The sequence below is a fragment of the Acanthopagrus latus genome, chromosome 8, assembly GCF_904848185.1.
Source record: "Acanthopagrus latus isolate v.2019 chromosome 8, fAcaLat1.1, whole genome shotgun sequence".
Classification (NCBI taxonomy): domain Eukaryota; kingdom Metazoa; phylum Chordata; class Actinopteri; order Spariformes; family Sparidae; genus Acanthopagrus; species Acanthopagrus latus.
The window spans coordinates 9,929,890-9,953,085 of NC_051046.1; the positions used below are offsets into that span (position 1 = coordinate 9,929,890).

At 41.3% G+C, this 23,196-nt stretch overlaps 4 protein-coding genes across 8 annotated transcripts in view; 2 read left to right on the forward strand and 2 right to left on the reverse strand.

Annotated features, from left to right (window-relative positions):
- The window catches only part of scaper (S-phase cyclin A-associated protein in the ER), a 62,170-nt gene extending 58,438 nt beyond the window's left edge, over window positions 1-3,732 (forward strand). For all 3 annotated transcript variants that reach the window (XM_037107521.1, XM_037107524.1, XM_037107523.1), the window contains 3 exons: window positions 1,595-1,786; window positions 2,594-2,642; window positions 2,974-3,732. In XM_037107521.1, coding sequence (XP_036963416.1) covers window positions 1,595-1,786; window positions 2,594-2,642; window positions 2,974-3,068 — 336 coding nt within the window. In that variant the 3' untranslated portion in view covers window positions 3,069-3,732. The remainder of the gene's footprint in view (window positions 1-1,594; window positions 1,787-2,593; window positions 2,643-2,973) is intronic.
- Window positions 3,733-5,511: 1,779 nt separating this feature from the next.
- On the reverse strand, window positions 5,512-10,431 carry isl2a (ISL LIM homeobox 2a). 2 transcript variants are annotated; one of them, XM_037107323.1, is made up of 6 exons: window positions 9,586-10,431; window positions 8,912-9,101; window positions 8,502-8,761; window positions 7,860-8,146; window positions 6,900-7,067; window positions 5,512-6,173 (listed from the first exon to the last, which is right to left on the reverse strand). In XM_037107323.1, exons 1-6 carry the CDS (start codon window positions 9,641-9,643, stop codon window positions 6,057-6,059), a joined length of 1,080 nt encoding a protein of 359 aa, XP_036963218.1. In that variant the 5' UTR covers window positions 9,644-10,431; the 3' UTR covers window positions 5,512-6,056. The 2 variants fall into 2 exon arrangements, with proteins under 2 accessions (XP_036963218.1, XP_036963219.1); XM_037107324.1 differs by having other exon boundaries at window positions 9,352-10,431.
- A 1,307-nt stretch (window positions 10,432-11,738) lies between these two features.
- Window positions 11,739-18,917, forward strand: etfa (electron transfer flavoprotein subunit alpha). Its single transcript, XM_037107838.1, has 12 exons — window positions 11,739-11,879; window positions 12,655-12,804; window positions 12,963-13,044; window positions 13,236-13,318; window positions 13,565-13,664; window positions 13,903-14,013; window positions 14,265-14,366; window positions 14,585-14,653; window positions 14,752-14,834; window positions 16,284-16,349; window positions 16,622-16,702; window positions 18,448-18,917. The coding sequence occupies exons 1-12, from the start codon at window positions 11,841-11,843 to the stop codon at window positions 18,481-18,483; spliced, it is 1,002 nt and encodes a 333-aa protein (XP_036963733.1). The 5' UTR covers window positions 11,739-11,840; the 3' UTR covers window positions 18,484-18,917.
- Window positions 18,918-18,920: 3 nt separating this feature from the next.
- Window positions 18,921-23,196, reverse strand: part of tmem266 (transmembrane protein 266) — a 30,659-nt gene continuing 26,383 nt past the window's right edge. The window contains exons 8-11 of one of the 2 annotated variants that reach the window (XM_037107837.1): window positions 22,959-23,074; window positions 22,300-22,492; window positions 20,742-20,804; window positions 18,921-20,647 (exon numbers count right to left, since the gene is read on the reverse strand). In XM_037107837.1, coding sequence (XP_036963732.1) covers window positions 20,010-20,647; window positions 20,742-20,804; window positions 22,300-22,492; window positions 22,959-23,074 — 1,010 coding nt within the window. In that variant the 3' untranslated portion in view covers window positions 18,921-20,009. Of the gene's footprint in view, window positions 20,648-20,741; window positions 20,805-22,227; window positions 22,493-22,958; window positions 23,075-23,196 lie in introns of both variants that reach the window. The other variant, XM_037107835.1, reaches the window with a different exon arrangement.

The window sequence follows — 23,196 nt, forward strand, 5'->3', positions numbered from 1 at the left end:
GCCCACGTCGTAAATGTTCTGGATTAAAACGCAAGAACGAATAGATTCTTTAGCTTTTTTGCAGAATCATGGTTTTTGCTGCCTAATGAGTTCTGCTGTATAAATTTATTACCTCCATTACCAGTTTGTCTTTGGGCAGTGTTGCAACAGAAGATAAAATGACGTTGGATTTAGTGGAAAGTAGCACGAAAATGCTAAAACTACATGCGCTGAAAATAAGCAGCTCTACTTTTGAAAACAACCAGAGCTTGCCCTTTTTTTTTTTTTTTTCCCTTTCCTTTGGCGAATGAAATCATCCAACAAGTCCCACATTCCTTTCTGAAAAACACTTATTAAGTCAGTGAATCTTTGGGGATTTTGTTCTTCCACTTTTCCACGCACATACTTGCGATGTTTTCGAGACTATTCTTTATTTCAGTAAAAACACATCCAAGCGGGAATGATGCGTCTTAGTTTCAGAAATTAGCGCTTACATTTCAAGTTGACAAATTGACTGCTCTTCACATGTTTAAATATTTGTTATGTATAAGAAGTCGGGTTGTTTGACCTGTCCACATGGTTCCTTTAAACAAATAATGGAAGGAAGTGGCACTGTTTTGTGTCCCTTTTGAACGCCGCTGTAGAGGGCAGCTCCGAGAAGCTTCACCTTGAACTGATAAAAGCGGTGAATTATCACTTTGTTTATCCTGCTGCTCAAACTTGGAGTGCATTATCAAAGGAGCAGCCAATGGCGGAGTATTAGAGAGTGTATTTTTAAAATCTTGTAAATCTCGTGAATTTATGTCACCGTGACTCGAGGACCTCACCTCGCCCTTCTGGTTTCCATTGGCATTGAGCCTCCGGTCCCAAAGTCTGGTCCTATAAAGCAGTGCAGCCAGGATTTAGCATGCTGACCCTATGGCTCTCAGAGGGGTGCTGATGGTTCTTCCCAGGCTCAGGGGAGATGACCAGAGCATTAGGCCGTGGACCCCCTTCCTTAAAAGCAGTCCCCCTTTCTAATCAAACGAGGCTGGGAGTGATTTGGTTGTAATACTGGTGGCCCGGATGTGATGGAGTATGATTGACGGGCTGTGATGGAGAGCAGGATGTCGGCCGGGTGAAAATACCATTAATGTTATTGCTCATTTCTTAAAGTGGGGGGTGGCCACAGTGTCGGTTGAGCCCTTTCACCCGGCACCCCACCTTCTCGTTTCCCGGTTGCACTGTGAATGCCCTCTCAACCTGAGCTACACTCCTGCAGGGCGGTAACAAACATTCACACTGATTCTGTAATTAAGTGTTGCTTAACACAAAAAAAAGTGAAGTTTCAACCACTGATGATGATATCAGGTCACATTTCCTTCTTATGTTACAGCAGCTCTGCTGTTACCGTTGGTACAAAGGAAGAACAAAACATCCCATCATTGTGTTTTATAGCCCATAATTGCATGGTGGGAGGCTGTGCCCCACAGGTCTCCTCCTAATGGCTGTTTGCGTGTTGTTTTAGTGGCAGATTTACATGTGGGAGGAGCGCGGGGCGGTGATTTACAGCCCACATTGCCACTGACTGGCTTAGTGACTGACTGGCCCCGCTCCCTGTGTGTGTGTGTTCCAGGTGATAGTGCAGTCTGGCCGCCAGCCCAGCGTCCTGCAGAAACTGTGTCAGCTGCCCTTCCAGTACTTCAGCCACCCGCGCCTCATCAGAGTGCTCTTCCCCTCCCTCATCTCGGCCTGCTACAACAACCCCCAAAACAAGGTCATCCTGCAGCAGGAGATGAGCTGTGTGCTGCTGGCTACGTTCATTCAGGTAAACACGGGAAAACACGTGCAGTTACATGTATTCACATAAATAAATTGTTAACTTACACATGGATGTATCACAGCTGAACAAGTCAGTGGTTTGAAATATTCAAGCTAGACAAAAACATTTTTGGAGAGGTGCACGAAAATAATCTGAAGACGTTTGACTATGAAAAGCAAACAAATAATTAAAAACACCTCTCAGGCCTTCAGAGTGTCATGCCTCTAGATAAAGCATCCAAACACGACCTCTTCCTCTGCCTCGGCCGATTAACAATTGCTCCTCTGGGCCCCGGTGAATCTGTAACAGGAAGGCTTTTACAAAGATAAATGGCTTCCTTCACAGTGGATTTACCTGCCACTGGTTCGACTCCCAGTAAACAGCTTGTCTCCTTCATCTTCTCTCCTGACGACCCGCCCCTCACCACTCTGCAACCCACACTGTTTAGACACCGATTAACTCCCATTCACAGGGAGACAAGCTATTGTCGTTTCTTTCAAACAAAGCAATAATGCATGGTGTCTTGCCCCGCTGCCCTCATTGTTGAGTTAACCTCAGGAGCATTCCTCACAGTGAAACAGTTTGATCCTGGACGGTTCCTTATCACCCGTTACTATAAACTTCAGATTTGATTAGGACATTTCATGCTGTTGTTGTAGCAGCTTTCAATGTTGACTTACATTTTTTTGTTGTGTTGCTGGAATTAATTTTAGATGGGACTAATGGGATTGTACACACATACATGCATTACTAGTATCATCAGCATACTGTCATCATAGGTATTAATGCTTCTTAATAATAATTTTCCCTTAGGACTGTGCTGCAAATGAGAAGGAGTCTGACAACAAAACAAAGCAAGGAGGTGAGTAATGCTGATAGAAGCATAACAAGAAAATTGGATGGATCAAATTGATATATTTAATTTTATTTAAAAAAGGTGTTCCCTCATGTATAAACAGCTACTTTTGCCCTGTAGACTCTCCAGCTCATTCCAGGAAAAATAATTAAATTGCTAGTATTGAGTACTGAGACGTAAAAATTGTTTCGTTGTGAAGAATTTATTTCTGCACGTGTCGGGCTTGTTTAGGTGAAACTCAAATCTTTGCCCCTTCTTTTGTTTTTGTTTTTAAACGATAAAGGATGTCTGTTTGACACCCTGTCTAATCTAGATGTTCTTCTCTGTTTGTGCAAAGTTTCCCAGCTGCTGGATTACTGCGAGTTCAATCGCTTTCCAAGAGATCAGTGGGATTCAGCGCTGCAGTTTTTTCTAAAGAAGCAGGAAGAGTGATGTAGTCGCCCACTGTCCTCAGAATGGATGAGCGCAGTATAAACACAACAAAAGAGACTGATATGTGGAATTGTTTCCGGATTGTTCTCTCCCCCCCCCCCGACTTTACTGCACACAAGTTTAAAAAAAAAAACTAAAAAAAAACGCTCTTCAAACTTTGTGAAATTTTTCAAAGCCTTATACTGTGTCTGTTCATCTGTTTGGATTTCAGAAGAAATCGGATGATATTTATGAGGAATTTGCACAAAAATCTCTTGTTTGTACATTGTAGCTAGAACACACGCACAACTATTCCATTTAATGTGTAAACAAGCCGTTTGTTCCTCTTCTTGTTTCTGTTGTAGATAGAACATGGATACAAAGTGATGATCTAAACCTGACACATTTACTTATACTGTAATTTATATGTTGCCAAACATTTTCATCGATACTGTTAATTTATTTATCATTTCTTTGAATGTGAGTGAATGTTTTACTTTAGTCTACATAAAGCCAGTCACAAGTTACTGACCTGCCTTGATTGCGAATACGTGTTAAGAGTTTATATTTTTCAAGTTCATTCTTTTTCTTTCCTCTCACTTACAAATTAATATAATTTATTGACTTATTATTATTATTACTGAGTAACATTTATCATCAAGAATAAAATACTCATGGTTATGAATTGTTGTCTTCAGTTTTGTTCTGTGTTGAATGTACAAAGTTAATATCATGAGAATGTTATGATGATGATAATAATAATAATAATAATAATAATAATAATAATAATAATAATAATAATAATAATAATAATAATAATAATAATAATAATAATAATAATAATAATAATCTCATGCTGATTCTGAGGTGAGTCATTCTGTCACTTTGACATTTTTGAGCATTGGTAATGAAGACGTCCTAATTCGGTCTCATTTGACAGAGAAATGCAATTGGTAGGAAACAAACTTCACTGTTGTATCTCAGAGAATCAATATATAGGAAGCCGTTCTCACAAACTGACACCCACAAGAAAAAAACTGGGCTTCTGAGTAGAAATATTTATATTTTAAAGAACTTTTGAATCTATTTTTGGGCATCACCAGAGTTTCTAGCTGCCTCCAGGAAGCCATCTTTATCTGTGCCTGCCCTGTATTGATTATTGGAGGGTTATTGATAAGTGTGCATGCACAATATAGAGAAAGATTTGGAGATTGCAGATGCTGCATGGCCACTAGTTTTGCATAAATCTGCATATTTTGGCTAAAGACTTTTTTTTGTTTGTTTAAAACAAAAAAACTGAAATTTGCTAACCCACTTTTTGCATTTTCCATAATGTGCCACAGAAGCATTTAATCCAGCTTGTCCAAATGTTATACTGACTGTTGTATTGATGTTGAGGACTTTGCAGCTTTTTAATTTCAGAGTTCTGTGTCAGATTTGGCGAAAAATCGCTACAGACAACTAATATTTTGTGTTCTTATTACATATTAACCCTGCCAGTATCGTTTTAGTCCACATGTTCTTAAATGTACTGATGCTGCTGCCGTTCTCTGTCACGCAGTTTAAACATTAAGCAGGTATATCAGCGCGTCTCTAAGCCCGAACAGGATTTTTAATTTCAGCGACACTCCTGTTTCCCTCGGCTGCTTAAAGCCGATCCTCCCCTAACAAATTGTTGAGGTGTAGTGTGTCAGTCCCGGCTTGACCTGCGTGCTCTCTTGTCCAGCGGCTATTTGCCGTCCAGGATTCCTACTGGAATGAAAATAAACTCGAGACACGCCAGGATGCGTCCGCAGGCTGGCCGGCGGTTCCCTCAGCGCTGCGCGGCTGCGCGCTTTGTTTTGGGTCCATTCAGTGTGTCCTCTGCAGGTGATGCCAGAGGAAGATAAGCGGCCGCCGCTGCCTGTCCTCTGTCTAGACTTGTTACCATGGGCCTCAGGTCGGTATGGCACCATGACATGTGTCTAAATACGACCGTTTTGATCGTTTTATCCGCGAAGGGAACCACAACAATAAAATGTAATGTGCAAAATGTGTGCCCAGGTTATTTGGAGGCCATGATTTACTTATTGTGTTTGATTCAGTGACCTGTGGATAAATGGTTAATAATACGGCTGGTCAGGCAGCAGTTACTGATCCACTGGGCTCAGAAAGTGAGCCGGCCTGAGTGTAACCCTGAAAGGGTTTCCAGGAGACCACCTCCGGGTTTTTGCGAAGTGAAGGTGCAGCTTACTGAATGGCACCCACACTAAACATTTGTAACACCTGAATATTCAATTTCAACCTACGGACAATATTTATATATTCATATAAGTTTTTTTTACTGAATTTATCCTCCTCAGTGTCGAGCATCACATGCAGCAGATGTGTTTCCATGTCAACTCAACACTGATTTATTTCTCTGAATACTATTTTTTCTTTAAAGATCCTCCGAAGGTATTTACCGAACAAACGGAACATGCTGTGATCAGTTAGAACTATGTTTTATTGATAAGATCGGCTATGTCTGTCCTCATAGTAATAAATAATAATAACTTATTTGCGGGAGAAAAACGCCAACAGTGCGCCTCCCCCCTCGGTTTCATTCATTCATTTTTTTTTTTTTTTTTTAACAAGAGTCGATATTGAAACTTACAAATCATGCACATCTACACAGTTCGTATTTGTGGGGGTTTTTTTCCTGATAAACATACTGTAAAACGCTCGTATCCCCCGTATTCACCGAGTTATTATGGCCCGGTCAGGCCACTGGCATCACGGTTAGAGGTCCATCAACAGCTTGTGTGTCCTGCCGGAGTGTCCTTGAGCAAGACAGCGAGCTGAAATGCCTGAAATGCGAAGGGTGGGTCAGACGTCCGATCCCTTCCAGGCGACACCTTGAATGTATCCTCGTGCATAATCCATCCTGTGTGTTGGTGTGTTTCTTCATGTTTTAAACGTGGCTGAGGTCTCTGAGCGTCCCCTCCCACCCCCCGGTGCTCCCAGCAGAAGCTGACCTCCAGGCCCTCCTCACGTGTCGATTGGACTCGGCACCATGCTGTTCGGTGTGTCCGGTAACTGCGACGACAGGGAGGTCACATCACTGCCGGAGGAGTTGCCCAGAGAGCCCGACTCAGAGAAGGACACCTGTCAGGACACACACAGGAGAGGAGTCTGGATCAGTAAGGGTTTATTCAACAGTTGATTATTTATCTGTGTTTGATTGCTGATTATTCATCCATGTTTGTTTTTTGTTTTAAATTTCTGGTTCGCTGCAGCCCTCTGAGGAAACCACCCTGTTGAAGATGTCATCATGTGACTGTGCCCTCGGAGCAGAGGCTTGCGCCGCTGCGAGGAGCTCCGGGTGGATGTGGAAATGATTACAAATGTCTTCTTTTTAGGCCCTATCTATTAAAAACACATGACAAATGTATCGGTCTTGTAAATCTCACGAGAGCTGCGTCAGCATATCCAGTGACTCCACGTGGGGGGAGTCACTTTTTTTTTTTTTTACGCGCGGTTGTGAAACAGTTTGGCACAACAAACAGCTTGTTCGCACTTGAACCTTTTGAAAATGAAAAGCGCCACTATCATTTGAGCCAGGGCTTTTTCCTTTTTTTTTTTTTTCTTTTTGTCATTTATGTAATCTTTTCTGGATAGATTAAAGTGTTTTGTTTTGTTTTTAATCTTAAACTAAATGAAGCCCATCATCACCCTTACATTTAATCCGCGTCTTTTATCAAAAAGAACGCTCAACACATGTTTCCTTTCCTTCCCTTTGTCCCTCTGTGAATGAATCCAGCCCCTTTGTATCATTTCCAACAGCCTATAATTAATTTTTGGGGGGGAATAATGAATTTGATGTAATCCTACCAGTTGCTGGAAGGCGGGCTGGTCCAGGTCGCTCTGCAGGGCGAAGTCGCTGAGGGTTTTCCACGGTGGCTGGTAGGTCTGCACCTCCACGGGGTTCCCCTGCACGGTGCTCTCGTGTCGGATGGGACTGCCAGCCACCAGAGCTGTGCCCGTCAGGCCCTGCAGATTCTGCAGGAGGAGAGAAAATCACTTCAGATATTAGCCAAGATAAATATTCCGATGTTTATCCAAATGAATGCAAGACTTTTTTTTTTTTTTTTAATTCTTATTTATTTATTTTTTTGTCATAATGATGGAACTAAAAGCCCGTTTTTGCGCACAAGAAGACAAAGAAACGCTGGAAAGTCGTGTAGAAATAATCTGTGAGAATGCGCTATGAATTTACACGAGCCTGTAAAACAGCCTAAAATCTAATTACGCAGCAGCTGGGTTATTACATTTAAGCTCCAAATAATTAGATTAAATAATTCTATTAGGGATAATTTTCCAATTTATAAAAATACCTGTACATTTAAAATGAAAAGCATCGAGCTGAAAGTTTTATATTACGGTTCCGTAACGACACATTTTATTACATTTTCTTTCTTTCTTATTTTTTCTTTTGTCTTGTTAATCAAAATCACAAGCAGAAAATGTTTTGTTTTTTTCATTTATGTAATGTTACCAGTCAAACATTTGTCCTGCATTATTACCAGTTATTCATGTTTTTCTTTTCCTGACGCGTAAAACATTTTCTGGATTCCTGATCATTCACACAGACTTTCGTTGAGTTTTCTATATAATGTTTCATCCACAATAAATTAATCACACGTTTTCTGTTGAAAATACTGAATGAATAAATAAACAAATCAGCCTTGCTAATAAGCCCGAGGCGTATTAAACGTGTGACGTGGTAAACACCTGTAATAAGTCATTGTTTTAAGCATGGCAAGCAGCCTGTGAACAGCTGAGCAGACTCACGGTTTTGTCGCTGTGCTGCTGCTGCTGGATCTGCTTCATCAGGATGGACCTCTTCTTGTCTTTGCAGCGCTTGTTCTGAAACCAGACGCGGATCACCCTGGGGCTCAGGCCGGTCATCTCCACCAGCTGCTCCTTCATCAGGGCGTCCGGTCGCGGGTTGGCGTTGTAGCAGGTCCGCAGGGTGTGGAGCTGCTTCTCGTTCAGCACCGTCCGGACCCGGGTCGTCTTCTCCGACTGCTTGTGGACGTGGTTCCGGTGGTGGGGAGGATGCCGGACCGAAACCGCGTCTGCAAGTTGGGGTGGTAGAAAAATGTTGCCTTATTCGATTAGAAACGCAGATAAATACACTGATATGAATGCATCCATAAAGACTTACATCTTTAATACATTTTAAGACAGTTATGTACAGTGTTCCTCTGCGGTTTGTGGACATATCAGGCTTTAGAAATACCGAATATTATTAGGCGATGAGGTCACAACGCTCATTAGGTTTAAGACACACTGTTGTGGAATTTCAGCGTGTGTTTTAGGCTCACAGAATATAATCAGTATTCAGTTGAAGTCAAACGTAGTCTAAAAATTATAACACAAATGCAGCGAGCAAAATGCCAGTAACAATGCTGATATTTGTGTGTGTCCCACCTGAGATGTGCAGCGGTCTGGTGTGGATGTTCCCGGGGCTCAGCGGGCTCCCTGCGGAGGCCCGCTCCACCAGCAAGCCGTGGTCGGCCCGACACAGCAGCTCGTCGTCCCGCAGAGAGAACTCGTCCCCGGGCAGGAGGTGCCGGCTGCACACCGAGCACCGAAAACACTCCATGTGATACACGTTGTCCCGGGCTCTCATCACCAGGTCGCTGCTGCAGAAGCCCATGTTGCACTTTGCGCATTTGATGCCAAATAACCTGGAGAAAATCGGGGAGGAGGGTGGTGGTGGTGGTGGGGTCAATCTCGACATATTATATCATTTTATTTCACCTCCTCTCTTTTTTTTTTTTTCTTTTTCAAACAACGCATCCTGCACGTCTCCTTCCCTCCAACTCCGAGCTTCCTACCTTGCATAGTCTCTTTTACAGTAAGTCTTCCCGTCTCGGACGAAACAAGTGCAGGTCTCGTCCAGATACTGGCTGCACTCTGCACACTTGAGGCAGGCTGCGTGCCACTCCAGGTCCGGGGAGACTCTCAGGATGTACTGGTCGTGTATCTGACTTCCACAGCCCACACACATGGCGATTCCCGACTTCTCTGTGTGAGAGTGGAGGAGAGATGCATTAATGCAAACACCGTGTGCGCTTTCTTTCTCTTCTTCTTCTTCCTCTTATTTTTGTTGGTAATCCCCATGACATCCCTGTTAACCCCCCCTTCACCCCTGAGGAGAGAAAATGTTGTGCACGTATCACAACAAACACGTCGGTCTTTCCAGGAGTGACACTGAATTAAAAATAACGAGGTCAAACGGGCTAAAAATACCAGCATGGGTCACCCTTAAACGCACCATCGTCATTGGGGTGTAAGTTTAAATTAGATTATTAGTCCGGTACTGTTGCGGGTTTTTGTTTTTTTCGTTCCAGAATCTAGTTTTCGATTTTTTTTAAAAAAACAAACGAACCAAAAAAAACAAAACAAAAAAACCCCCGCAATTAATCAAAACTCCAAGAGGCTCACACTCCGATTAGGACTTCGAACTAAACATGGGAAACACCGGAGCAGAAAATGGGACGAAACTTACTTTTTGAATGATCCCCCATATCATCCAAGAAAGAAGCATTGAGCAGGATATCCACCATACAGGAGAAAGAGCCCGGCGCGAAGCCCGACAAGACGGAGGAGAGGAGCGGCAGAGGAGACCGTCCCGTCCCTGGCTGGATGATAAACTTGTATTCCTCCACCGAGAGAGGTGGAGAGAAAACAAAGATCCTCGACCAGTGACGTCTGCAGGACCTGGACCTCTGTGGGGAGAGGGTGCCATGCAAATCTCCTCCTGGACCCCCCTGCTCTCTGTGGGCTTTTTTTTCTTTCTTTTTGCTCTTTGGACTGAATGAGGGAGTACATTTTTTATGTTAATTTTTTTTTTTTTTTTTTTTACATTTTTTTGTCTGCACATCTCTGTTTCCAATGTGAAAGCAATTAACACCGTTAGCTCTCAGCACAATTATCTTTAAGGACATCAAATGTGATTTTTGATGCTATATATTGTTTATTTATTGTCACATGTCATGCTTGTGCTCGTAATCGGGCTGTTTATTGTAACATATCCTGATCAATAGCTCATATTTATATGATATTGTGTTTTGTTGTGAGATATTGTTCTTGTAAATCCATCTCGGTGGGAAATATGCAAAAAAAAATTTGTACTCCACTACATTTATCTTACAACTATATATTCTTTACAGTTACGAGTTTAACACACAAAACCTATCTAGATCTTATAAAATATAATTGTTTTGTTGTACATTAAACTGCCCAACAACTTACACAAATGCAGGTGAAACTACTTGTCGATTAAATACATTTTTTATTGGTTGTAAGTCGGATTGTATCTAGAATATTGTGTTTGAAATGTAACATTAAAAAGAAAAAGAAAGAAAAAGTATGTCTATCATTACTGGTATAAGTTTGTAACTTCTATAAATGATTAAACACAATTTATTATTATTATTATTATAAATATTATTTAGGTGATTGTTTATTGTAGATTTAAAAAATCGATTTAAAATGCTGTTTGTTTTGTTTTATTTGAGAGTCCGCTAACCAGTATTCTCCTCTGACTGTAGAGAGCCCTCTACTGGATGAAATATCACGTGGAGGTCTTGGATCCACCAAACGATCAATGGGGTGCAAAATGTAGAAATAGATCTGTTTACATTTACGTTTAATGGATTATCCAGAGAGAGAGAGAGAGAGAGAGAGAGAGAGAGAGAGAGAGAGAGAGAGAGAGAGAGAGAGAGAGAGAGAGAGAGAGAGAGAGAGAGAGAGCATGAACACAATAGAGACACAACACAGAGCAGACACTTAATTTTACTGTTCTACCAAAAAAAGGTCTAAAAATATCAAACATCAAACAATTTAAAAAAAAAAAAAATCCAAATTCAGAATTAACTTCAGATCTGTGAGTGTGTGAGTCAGATCAGGCATTAGAAAGCTAATGCTCTCATGCCGTTTGTTGATTTGGTTCTTAGCACCGTTCAAATATGTTAAGGCAGCCAATCGTGGGCCTGGATTTTTGCAGATATCCATATGTCACTTTTCTTTTCACTCCTCTCTTTTCTCTCTCTCTCCTCTCAGGCAGAAACTCACCACCCCACTGAAAACATTTATTATAAGTTGAATCAACATGTACTACAGCCTATGAAACACAGGTGAATCATCAAATCTCTCATGCTGGTCGGTCTATACATATTTCCTTAAATGTAGATAGTTGAAAAAAATATGGATAGTATATGAATATGCCCAAAAATGGAGCTAAAAAGATTTTTTTTTACACGTGTTTTTATTTTCATTTAGCCTGTTGGATTTTCACATTTTGTTGCAACTATATGTTTACAAAGCCACATAGTATCTTAAACCACAAACTTAAAAACAATTTGATGATAAAATTTCTGGTCTGTACTTATTATACTATATAAGCTACTGACTGAAAAATTTAAAATAAAAACAGTCGCACTATGGTCGACAGAAAATAGAATTGCTGGAGATTAAATGGACCGATACGTTTGTGTTTTCAAGGATTAATAAGAGATTGACAAGGGTTTAAAGTTATTAATGTCTATTTTTTGTTGTATTTTGTGTATTCAATGCAATGTCGAGAGAGAGAGAGAGAGAGAGAGAGAGAGAGAGAGAGAGAGAGAGAGAGAGAGAGAGAGCGAAAACGATGACCGGAAGTTGTCGTTCTCGTCCGTTCTATCTCGCGAGAAGTCCGACGACCTTTGGCACAGTTTTGTTTCTGCAGCGCTAAGGAGCAAGCAGCCACAACAAGGGTCCACGATGAACAGAGCTTTGAACAAAACAAGTCTGAAACAACTGGTAAGAATATGACAGTCACGACTTCACAACATGCGCGTACTTTGAATCGATCTGTCAGCTTATAGCAGGCTGAGAACGTCAAACACGTCAGTTAGCTAACTTGTTTTTGCAGCTGCTGCTGCTAGCTGGCTGGCTAGCTAGTCTACACGTATGTAATGTAAGTCGTGCTCGTTCAGCTCATTCAAAACGCGCGTGACAGCGCTGGTTGACGTGTTTGGACATAGACTCAATCTTAACATCGTGATATAACAGATATTTTAAGTTAGTGCTGTTTTGTTATTGAAGTGGTACCAGCTGGTGTTAGCATAGCTTAGCCTAGCGGTTATGAAACCTCGTAACGTTGAACAACAGTTACGAAACTCCAAAAATTGTCATTGACGCTGCAGGTGATGCTCAAGTGTTACCTAAAGTACTTCACCTCGTATTTAAATAGTACACACAGCGTATAATACGTGATTAATAGGTATCAGGAGGTGTTTTATTTTTCATTCAGGTGTTTCATCTTGGTTTGACTGAATGTGAATGACCTTTATTAGGTGACAGTGCTCCGTCCTGTCCAGATGAGGCCGGTGTAGTCCTGTTTTGTTTTGACAGACCCTGATGCAGCTGTTTCAGACCTTGCACAGCAGACTGTTTGCCTGTTCGCCTCCATTATTGATTATTATATAATTATATACTTTTAAAATTCAGCAGCATTTCTCAATCATTCAAACAGTTTTATCAGGACAGCTCTATTCATCTCCCTTTTTAATGATTCACATGTCTTTTCCTACAGACTGGTCTCCTCCAAAGGTTTCAAAGCACCTTGGTGGTTGCGGAGCACAACAATGAGAAGCTGACGCCTATAACACTCAATGCCATCACTGCCGCCAGTAAGCTCGGGGGAGAGGTGGCATGTCTGGTTGCTGGAACAAACTGTGCACAGGTAGGCAAAGCTTTTTTATTGTGATCTGCACAAGAGATCTCCAGATGTGTTTCTATGTGTTATGTCATGTTGATGTTATTTTGGCATTACCAATATGTATTACCATAAAGACACAGAGTCAGTTGGAATGAAGTATGTTGCATTTCCTAACTTCTCAGGTCGCGGAGCAAATCAGCAAAGTACAAGGTGTGAAGAAGGTCCTGGTTGCTCAACATGATTCTTACAAAGGTTTTCTGCCAGGTATGTAACATGAAGGAAACTTGATGCCTCTTATGTATTTAACTTTGACTCACAGGTCAGATGTGTACTGTACATATATTTAAACTGGTTAGAACTGGCATGGCTGCAGTCAGAGGCAGGACTGCAGTCAGAGGCAGGGCTACAGCTACCTGATTTTGTTTTAGCATTATGATTCTATCTTCTTTCCTCAGAGGAGCTGACTCCACTTATCCTGCAAACACAAAAGCAATTCAATTTCACCCACATCTGCGCTGGTGCATCTGCCTTTGGAAAGGTAAGTTGAGGACAACAGCCTTCATTTTCTACCATACAGCATATCAGTTTAGAAACATGAAAGATGTTCCTACTTAAAATAGCTTAAATTTACAAGCTATCCAACAGTTCGCAACACTTTTTGTACTCATCATCTCCGTCAGTCAACCATTTCACGAACCACAGTCAGTCTTTATATCCCCTTTTTGTTCATCATCTAATTTGATCAGTGCTCATTTTCCTGCTTATTCAATGTTTCTCTCTATAGAACTTGCTTCCCAGAGTGGCTGCCAAGCTGGATGTTGCTCCAGTTTCAGATATTATCGAGATCAAGTCCCCAGACACTTTTGTCAGAACCATTTATGCTGGTAAGTCCTGTTATTGTGATAATGAAGTGGCACATGTTGTTTCAATCCTCTCATGAATTAGCATTTATATATTCAGAAGAAGTGTGAAATCTAGATACCTGAATTTGGCTCAGCCTCGAAATGACACCAATGTAACTTCAACCCTGCTTAGCTTTTGCAGTAGGATTTGGCTCTGGTTTTGATCTCATTGCATTTTTATATATTATAAAGCATTTTAATGATATGTTTTATTATGCAGGAAATGCTCTCAGCACTGTGAAATGTAACGAGGCAATCAAGATCTTCACCGTCAGAGGGACTTCCTTTGAGCCAGCTCCATTAGAGGGAGGAAGTGCTACATCAGAAGATGGTACAGTAACATTTTGATTCACCCAGCGAGCTCTGATACGGTGCATGCTAAGATATGACTTGATATTATGGATGTGAATGCAGTGTTTTGAGTTCCTTCATGAGGTAATTTATTAACCATGTTTGATGTTGTTTAAATAAGTTACTGACACAAACAAAAAGGTTCAGTATATCTGCAAATGTTATTTGTTTATCAAGTGTGTTCTTGATAGCGTTTTCCTCTGCATCATTTGTGATTCTCTGTGACTGCAGTTGCTGCTTCTTCTGCCACTGGAGTTTCTGAGTGGGTTGAACAGACTCTGACAAAGAGTGACCGTCCAGAGCTGACCAGCGCCAAGGTTGTGGTGTCAGGAGGTTGGAAATCTTTCAGTGTTCTGAATTACAACTTATGGCCAAAGAAATGGCACCATTTGTCTGCAAAGCCACACTCTCTTTCTCTTTTTTTAATTTTCAAAGCATTGCTCAGATACATTTTGGACTGATTATTTTATTGTTGAAAGTTTTAAGATAATGTGCATGTGTACTTTTTAAAAGTTTTCTCACAAGGTAGAAAATGGTGTTTCTTTTTGCAGGAAGGGGTTTGAAGAGTGGAGATAACTTCAAGCTGCTGTATGACCTTGCTGATAAGATGAATGCTGCAGGTAGAATTAATTCATAAATATTTTTTATTTACCTGGTTACTTAATGATACTCAAGTTACCCAAGATCAAGTTTGAACTGCATAATACTCTTTGTCCAGTTGGTGCATCCAGAGCTGCAGTGGATGCTGGGTATGTCCCGAATGACATGCAGGTCGGACAGACGGGCAAGATTGTAGCACCGGTAAGTTATTCCTTTTGTGGTTTTTGATGCATTACTTACTTACTGTAACAACAGTTGAATTCAAAAACATGATTACAGACCTCTGCCTTTAATCATTAGAACTCAGCTGTCATATCGGAGTGAATAAATCCGTTGCTTTTGACAAATGCCTGTTTGACTTGAACACAGCATCCCTACAATCCAGCGTGATCAGGGCGGCTAATCTGCCCTTTTTTAAAAGGTTAACTTCCCATTATGTGATTCAGCCGGGTTACCCCAGCTGTGATTATCCACACATTAGGCCCTGCAAAATGTACTGGATGGCACATTAAGGGGCCTAAATGATTTAGCTGATCCATTAAGGCAGAGTGCAGTGGATGTCTGGTCAGAGCTCAGGCCAGGCCAGACTGGCCAAATCGGATTTTCTAAATGTTGTAACAAGCTTGTAGAATTTTGCAAAGTTAATTAAATATAATTTGATTTGTTGTTTTGTTTTAAAGTTAAATTCCCATTTTATTTACATGTATGTGTGCATGTATGATCTCTTCTCTGCTGAGTAAATTACAGTTTATTACCAAACTGTCGTCAGTCAAGTGTATTTGAGCAGCGGTTGGTCTCTAACAGAGTGTGGTGAAAGCAGCTTGGCAGTGTTGGTCAGAGAGCGGATTAACCACAGAGATGCTTTTTTGTTTTGTTTTTTGGTCATAGAAAATGTTTCCATTAAAAAATAAATAAATAAATAAATTTGAATCAGAAATGGTTGCTTTGACAATCCTTAGTGTTCATAATCTAGACATTACATATTTGTATATCTTATGAAGCACGTATTTTAATGTATCTCTATTTCTTATTTATCTTTTCTAGTTGAATATATTTAGCATATATCATAACGTAACACCCATTTTCATTTTGTATTATTATGTAGTATGTATTTTAATTTGACATTCTCTTATGTTTTGGTATCCTCTGTTTTATATTTTTCTCATCCTGTATATTTTCTGTTCAAGAAGGAGCAGCTGTACCATCATTTCACCTTCAGGACTCATTAAAAAAAATTCAGATTCTGAAACTGATAATCTAAGAACGTCAACCAACAGATTCTGTTGTTCTCGTCTGCTCAGTGGCAGAGATTTCTTTATGCCTTCACTACAGTTATAAGACAAATATTGCTGCCTTTGTCCTCTGAGAGTGGCTGCTTTGCTTTGTCCTCAGCTGCAACATTAAATAAGCACTGAAATATTAATATGGCCGTGCATTAAACCAAGAGGCAGAGATGGTTTTCCTAACAGGTTTGCGGGCGGCTGACCCTTCGCTCACTCGCCCCAGCACCCTCTGATGGATTACACACCCGTGATCATTATACCATCAGTCAGCTCCGTTGCACCGTAGTTCTACCTTTTCCGAAGAGATTACACGTCATGTATACACGCAAGTAACACATGTCTGATTGTCTTCCGTTCGTGTCCACAGGAGTTGTACATTGCTGTAGGTATCTCTGGAGCCATTCAACACCTGGCTGGAATGAAAGATAGCAAGGTAATGTCATTGCAACTACATGAATGTATGTTTTTTTTTCCATATAGTAAAAAAAAACCCAAAATGCTCCCTTTGCAATGTAGGTGTTATGGAAACTGATAATATCAAACACATTTCTGTAATATTCTGGATTTAAGTCTGATGAATTGAATTTTTATGAATTGAATGATTGTTCCCTCTGTGCTTCTGGCTGAGCAGACGACATCGACACTTAAAATTTTGCTCTTTACTTTCTTGCTCATGAGTGCTAAACATGTTCTTTTTTTATTCAGACTATTGTTGCTATCAACAAGGACCCAGAAGCTCCCATTTTCCAGGTGGCTGACTATGGCCTGGTCGCTGATCTTTTCAAGGTAAGTGTCTGGGATTGATATTGCTGCAGTAACATCACTATGATCTCAGATTAGGAGACAACCAAGCAGTGAGACAAACTCACCACTCATGCAGCTCATGCTTGGTTTTAACTCTATGTTTTGACAGCTAAGAGTCTAGAGTGGCAGTCAGAATATGACATTTGCTTTCCAACTGATAAATTTTGCACGATGCCTTATTCCCCCTAATGGAAATGTGCCACTGTTGAATTATTAAGTCCTTGAATTAATCAGAAGAGAGTTGTGGCTGAGCTTGCTGTTCAGAGAGAAACATATTAGCATCTCAGAAGATATGAAAAGTGATCAGTAGATACTTAAAAGGTGGCTTCAGTTTTGTATTCAGCTTGCCAGGACGTTTACACGCTTAGTTGCTTTCTTGTATCTAGCTGGTGCTCGGGGAGAGTGAGCCAGAAGCGTTGGCTGCTTGTGAAGGGCTAGGAGGTTAGATTTTCATGTGTGTCCTGTCGGTCATGTTTTATTTAGCCCCCTCAGTGGTGCACAAGCAGCCCAGGTGTCCTGACAAACTCTGTAGAAGTGATTAGTAATAATAGCTAGTGGCCGCAGAGTTGTGTCCTACTGCATGAGATCGCCTTACATGTGATCAGATAGCTGATTAAAATGGATGGGCTCTCTACTTTTTCCCCAAATGGACAGTTGATACCTCTGACCAACTCAGGCAGTAAGTGATGATTCAGTTCTGAAGTTGCTCCACTCACAAAGAGCGCCAATTAAATAATTTCGTCCTCATGTGTACCATAAAAGACTCTTGGATTGGTCTTATTTAAAACTACACGACTTGGATTATCAGCCTGTTTATGAGTAGATGCCTCCCATGTAGAATCTTGCTCTGCATGTGTAAACCTTGTGATAAATGTTTGCGTGCCAGTTCCAGTCTTGATAAATCTCAGGTTGAAGTCAGCGTGTCCTCATTTATATTGTAAGCACCAGCATGTACGACAGGTTGTCTAATAAACTCATAAATCTATTTCTATGGAATATGCTGAGGATGAAAATTACATTTATCCCCACAGGTAAAGCCTGGAAATATTTCAAGTGGTCACATCAGTTATTAACGATGAATAGAAATTTCAGTACCTAAGGAGTTTCCTCTAGAGTTCGATGGTGGATTTTTAAAGACCGACATTATAAATGATAGTTTGGAGCAGGAAAAAGCAGATAGTGGCGACATAAAACACAGTGTAATATATATTTAAATGTGCAACTGAACACCACTGAGAGCAATTTTAATGTCTTTAATGTCAGTACCTTCAGCTGACAAGCCTGATATTATAACAGAGTTTGCTAACGATCTTTCCAGAGAGGAAATTTAAAAGTACACTGGAACGACTACAAGTGTATAGTTTGTTTTATGATATATCAGTTGGTATGCGCTGATAGGAAAACTTTTTTTATTGGTCATAATGCAGAAAAAGACTAAAATATCAGTGTTCACTGTTTAAGTGCACTGATGCCATTTTATACAGTAACGATTACTTTTTAACGTCCTGCATCAATCACACATCTTTGTTTCACAACCACATTTTAGAATTAAAATTGTGTACAGTGTATCGGCCGATAAAATGATAGCTTAGTGTATTGACCCCAAAAATCAGTCTGCAAAAATACACACACAGAAAATACTCACAGTATTTGCTCCTGCTGTAATGCCAGTGTAAAATGTTGGTAGAATATTGTAATGGAGTCTCTGCACTGTTTTATCTCTTCAGGCTGTTCCTGAGATGACTGCGGCTCTGGACAAGTGAGGACAAACCAAACTTCCATCACACATACGAGACCAGCAGGATTCAGAGAGCGACCGCAGGAACACATGGCCACTGCCTTAATATATTTCTGAGTGTTTGTGGGCAGAAATAATTGTTAACATCTTGTTTCTGACTGGAAACAGAAGAACACTCTCAATCGCGATATAGATGCCAGTTTTTAAAAATACTAAAAAAAAAAACAATAAATATCAATAAATAAGCGTGTATGTACCTTTTGGGGGTGTTTTTCCTCCCTATAGTCGTCTTGCTTGTAATTTGTATGTAATTTTACTGGGACTGTAAAGGACATCTTTGGGAATGTTGATGTGCTGTTGTAGTTGACTAAGATGTAACTCTTCACGCCATAGTAGAGGATGTACCTACTGAGATGCTCTTGGGAATGTGAATATGTATTAAATCGACAACTAATGGTTTTCTCATGTTGCCATGTTTTCACTTTATTGGATTCGTTTAGCAATGCCCTCTTTCAAGATAAAAAAAATGCCTGTTGACAGTACAATAAACAGGGTTAGTTTCAATTTTTTTTTTTCAAGTTTCATGCTATAATTTCCATTTTGACATATTATTATAGCTCCACTTCAAGTCCCTCACTTCTTCTTTTTTTGGCTGTGATATGAAGATCAAACCCGTCCTGAAATATTTACACAGCTTTCGAACATTAAACTCATAAAAAAGTAACATCTTAGACCTGGATGATGTCAGAATCTATCATGTGCAGGTAGATTTTCGGTCAATTCAGTGAGGGACAATTCTCAAAATCTGACTCAGCTGGGTTTTGTTCAGGTTCCAGTCATGGCACCTGGATAAAATAATCACTCAAAAGTTTGCCACAGTCTTTCCTGTCAGAATTTAGATAAAAATGTTAACATTGCTAATATAGAAAGACAAAGATTAGAAAGATGAAACTGATCCAATGTTACCCTGCAGCAGTCCCATCAAAGAGGACTGTTCTCTGTGAGTTTGCAGACACTAGACCGACTATCAAAAACAGCTGATACACCTGCTCTTGTGAAATAATCCATGCCTTTCAGCTTGGAGGAAGTGATTCGCAGTCTATGAGCTGATCAGTCCAGTGAATTCCTGCAAATCAGAGGAACTAAGCCGTCTGCACCGTTCTCTCACTGGTTTCACTTCCTAACAATCAAACCACAGCTCAACACATCAAAGCCAGATATTTTTTTTCAGCACAGTTGTCAGAACATTGTGGGCTGGAGCCCTGTTGCTGGTTTCTTTTGGTAAAATGTTTCATAAAACTCAAAAAGTGTTTTTTTTTTTTTTTTTTCTGTGAATGTCATTTTCCTGATAAGTGGTGCCTGATAACAAGTCTGCCTCCTCCAGTGCTCCACGCCCTCTGTTTTTGTGCTCCTCTCTTGAGTTCAACTTTCCGTCAGACCAGTACAAAGAGGATGGCAGACATACAGTCAGTTATGTGCCAGTGACTTCCAACAACACCGCAGAATATTTGCTGTTGATCTGACGTGCGAGTCCCGTGAGGTTCCAGAGTCTTATGTCTCTGACAGGCGGCTGACCGGGCCGTCCACTGGCTCCATCATCCTGTACTTCTCCTCTAGAAGAGGCTCGTTGCCCTGCAGGTGGATGAGAGGCTTGGAGTGCAGCCCGACTCTGCTCTCCTGGTTCCTCTTGTTGTAGATGTTGACCCTGTGCTCCAGCTCGGGGCTGGTTTTGGTGGAACCTGCTGGGCTGGGCGGTTTCAGGTTGACAGGGTCCAGGCCCTTCTGGGTGAGACAGGAGTCCTCGGACAGAGAGGAGAGCAGCTCCTGCACCACGGCGCTGGGGCTCCCTCGAGGCTGAGTGCCCAGGGCCAGAGGGCTGCTGTAGGGTGGGGGGTAGCAGCGTTGGTCGCTGTAGTCTGTGGAGGTGGAGGCCTCGCGCACCGTGGAGCTGCAGTCCGTGGTGGAGCCCAGAGTGTGGCTGCTGATGCTGTGCTGCCGGGCGCTGAAGCTGCTGCGGGACACCGTGGTGGTGGAGGCTTCACTGACCGAGCTGCCTGTGCGCTGCAAGCGTCCCGACGACACCGCGTCGGCACTCACCAAGGAGGAGGGGAGCTGGCTGGGGTTGTTGGGCAGGTGCACGTCTATGGCTGCTGTGGTGATGACTCGTGCAGGGTCTGGGATCCCCATATCTGCAAGAACGACACATAATGCACAGGGTCTTGAATTATAGTGGCGCTACCTGGGCTGCAGGGAAGAGTAAAGAAGGATAATGTTGATGCTCACCGCTGCTCGGCTCACTGTAGTACTGGCTGATGTAGTTGTTCATGTCATCTTGACCGTGGTGATCTGAGGAGGATGACAGAGGTTAATGACAAGTAATGTACTAAAACTTTGTTGAGATACCACTATCCTTTGATAGTACAAAATGTAAACAATGACTTTATTTTTTTTTTTTTCAGAATTCATACAACTTGGTTAAAGTTACGTAACAGAAAGCATTAAAACTTTAAACTGTAGGTGAGATTTTAGATTGCCTCTCATCTCACCCTCCCATAGGTGACTGCCAAAAATGTGAATGTTCGATTTGTCCTTTCTGGGTTGCTATAGAAACATGGCAGACTCTGTTTATAAAAGGCTCATTCCACAGCAACAAAAACACTATGATTCTTAGTTTCAGTCGATTATACACTAATAAAAACATCATAAAAATCATAAACCATTTCTGCCCCTGAATCTTTCACACTGGACCTTTAATTTGGCGTTTCTTCAAAAAATTAAAAATTGAATACCTTTTGGTTTTGGATAAATGAAAGACATTCATTGACTAAAGTGACTAAATCTTTTCCATTTTTGTGTTATACATGACTAATCAGTAATTAAAATTGTAAAAAAAAATGTGTTGATCTGCTAATAGCTCAATCAACAAATTATTCTAGCGCCGCCTGAATGAGCAACACTCTGTGCGAATGTGCTTCACAGATCCTAAATCAACCCAAGTGTTTCTCTTAAGTGCTCTCCGAGGTCCCACAGGACTGTTCGATGGCTCATATTCATTTATGTTTGGATTTCACAAACTCATTTTATGAATGTCCCAAGAGGGGCCGCTCATTGTTCAGCCTTAACTGTGACAGGGACCATCTCCAGCAGGTGATCAATACAACATGAGCGTGCGAGGAGCAGCCCCAGTTAAAAGGATGTCTGAGTAGGAACGTTGCTCTGACGTATGGCAGGTCGCGCCGTGATTTATGGCTTTGATAAAGGAAAAGCCTCAGTGTTTTGAGCCCTGACATCACCTACACTGACAGCGCTTTGTTGCTTTAAGCCCTGTAAGTTATGACCTGTCACTGTGTGAGAGGTTTATAGTCCATCTAGGTGTGGCGCCAGAATTTTGATGTGGATTGTGAGATGAATGTTTCAGAGATGAGGACACCAGCACTGTGCCAGTGTGTGATGTCCATTATCAATAAACCGGCCTGCCCTACAGTGTGGTGCCTCAGAGCAGGGGTTGTTTACAGAGAGGTGATGCTAATTTCTATCTTTTTTTTGTTTTGTGGCACTAAAAGGTCTCTGAACTAGACTAGCCTGCATATGTTATATTCCTTTGAGAATTATGTGTTATTTATGACGGATCAGTGTGCCCACTAAGAATGAGAGGGGAATTTTGATTTAATCTTCTTCTTAAACCTGCAATCTTTCCAATCACATAAAAGGCTGAAGGCCCTGAGTATATCTTTGAATTCAGCCTCTACTTTGTGTGCACACGATGTACCTGGCTTCCCCCTCGTGCACAGAGGTCGTGATAGCCTGTGAGACGAAGGAGTTGGGTGTTCCAGGCGGTTACCTGCAGGCCCTCCAGGCTCTCTTGCTTTCGCTGGCCCGTGATGCTCAGAGGCCCCGGGGGCCAGTCCGTCTACTTCCTGGAAACTGCTGCTCTGTTTACCCCACATATGGTGGATCTGCATGGCTGCTTCACGCTCTGCTACCAGATCCAGGTCCTGTTGGGCCAGGTGGGCCCTCAGCTGCCTGATCTCAAACTGACAAGACAGATAGAAGAAAACTTGTATCTTCCTTTAGACGCTCAAGGAAAAATACACACAGTTCGTATGCCAAACTAAACTACACATTTCCAGTCTCTGTAATATTTTCCAGGTACAGTCGATGCTCTCTTCCTCTTTTGGGTCGATATCTGAGAAATAAAAAGCACTTAACACACAACTTTTTCTTTAGCCAAGTAATATTACTTACAAAATAAGAGAACTATTACATTAAAGTCGTCAATAGAATGTGTTGAAGTAATGCACAGTGCTGGCTATCTGATATCCACAGGACTTCTGTAAAAGTATTATCCACTGATGAAATGTGATCAATGTCTTCTGCCTTTCAGAGTACAGATTTCATTCTGGTCTTTCGTGGGGCTTTGCTGCCCTCTGCTGGTAACATGAAGCTATAAATAGCAAGCTGTAAGTAGGTGAGAGATATGGGACAGATGAGAGGACATACTGCCTGTTCCTGGCAGATCTGGGTGAGCCGGTCAAGCTGTTCCTCCCTCACCGCCTTGGCCTTCTCATACTGCTGGATCTCCAGCTCCATCTCCACCTTCACTTGCAGCACATAGGCTTAAAATATAAGACATATTATGGTCAGTTTTCCAACAACTGCAGGTTTGTCTTCATACAAAATGCTACGTTGACTTTATTAATTCACAGAGATGCGGACCTGAGTCATTATGAGCCGGACC

What these genes read in the sequence shown, in the direction of transcription:
- isl2a (XM_037107323.1), bottom strand. Translation starts at nt 9,643, where the DNA reads ATGGTGGATATCCTGCTCAATGCTTCTTTCTTGGATGATATGGGGGAT. An exon ending in TATGGGGGATCATTCAAAAA is followed by an intron (nt 9,102 to 9,585) that starts GTAAGTTTCGTC and finishes ACTCTCACACAG; the next exon opens with AGAAGTCGGGAATCGCCATG. An exon ending in TGTAAAAGAGACTATGCAAG is followed by an intron (nt 8,762 to 8,911) that starts GTAGGAAGCTCG and finishes GATTTTCTCCAG; the next exon opens with GTTATTTGGCATCAAATGCG.
- etfa (XM_037107838.1), top strand. Translation starts at nt 11,841, where the DNA reads ATGAACAGAGCTTTGAACAAAACAAGTCTGAAACAACTG. An exon ending in TGTCAGAACCATTTATGCTG is followed by an intron (nt 13,665 to 13,902) that starts GTAAGTCCTGTT and finishes TTTATTATGCAG; the next exon opens with GAAATGCTCTCAGCACTGTG. An exon ending in CGGGCAAGATTGTAGCACCG is followed by an intron (nt 14,835 to 16,283) that starts GTAAGTTATTCC and finishes TCGTGTCCACAG; the next exon opens with GAGTTGTACATTGCTGTAGG.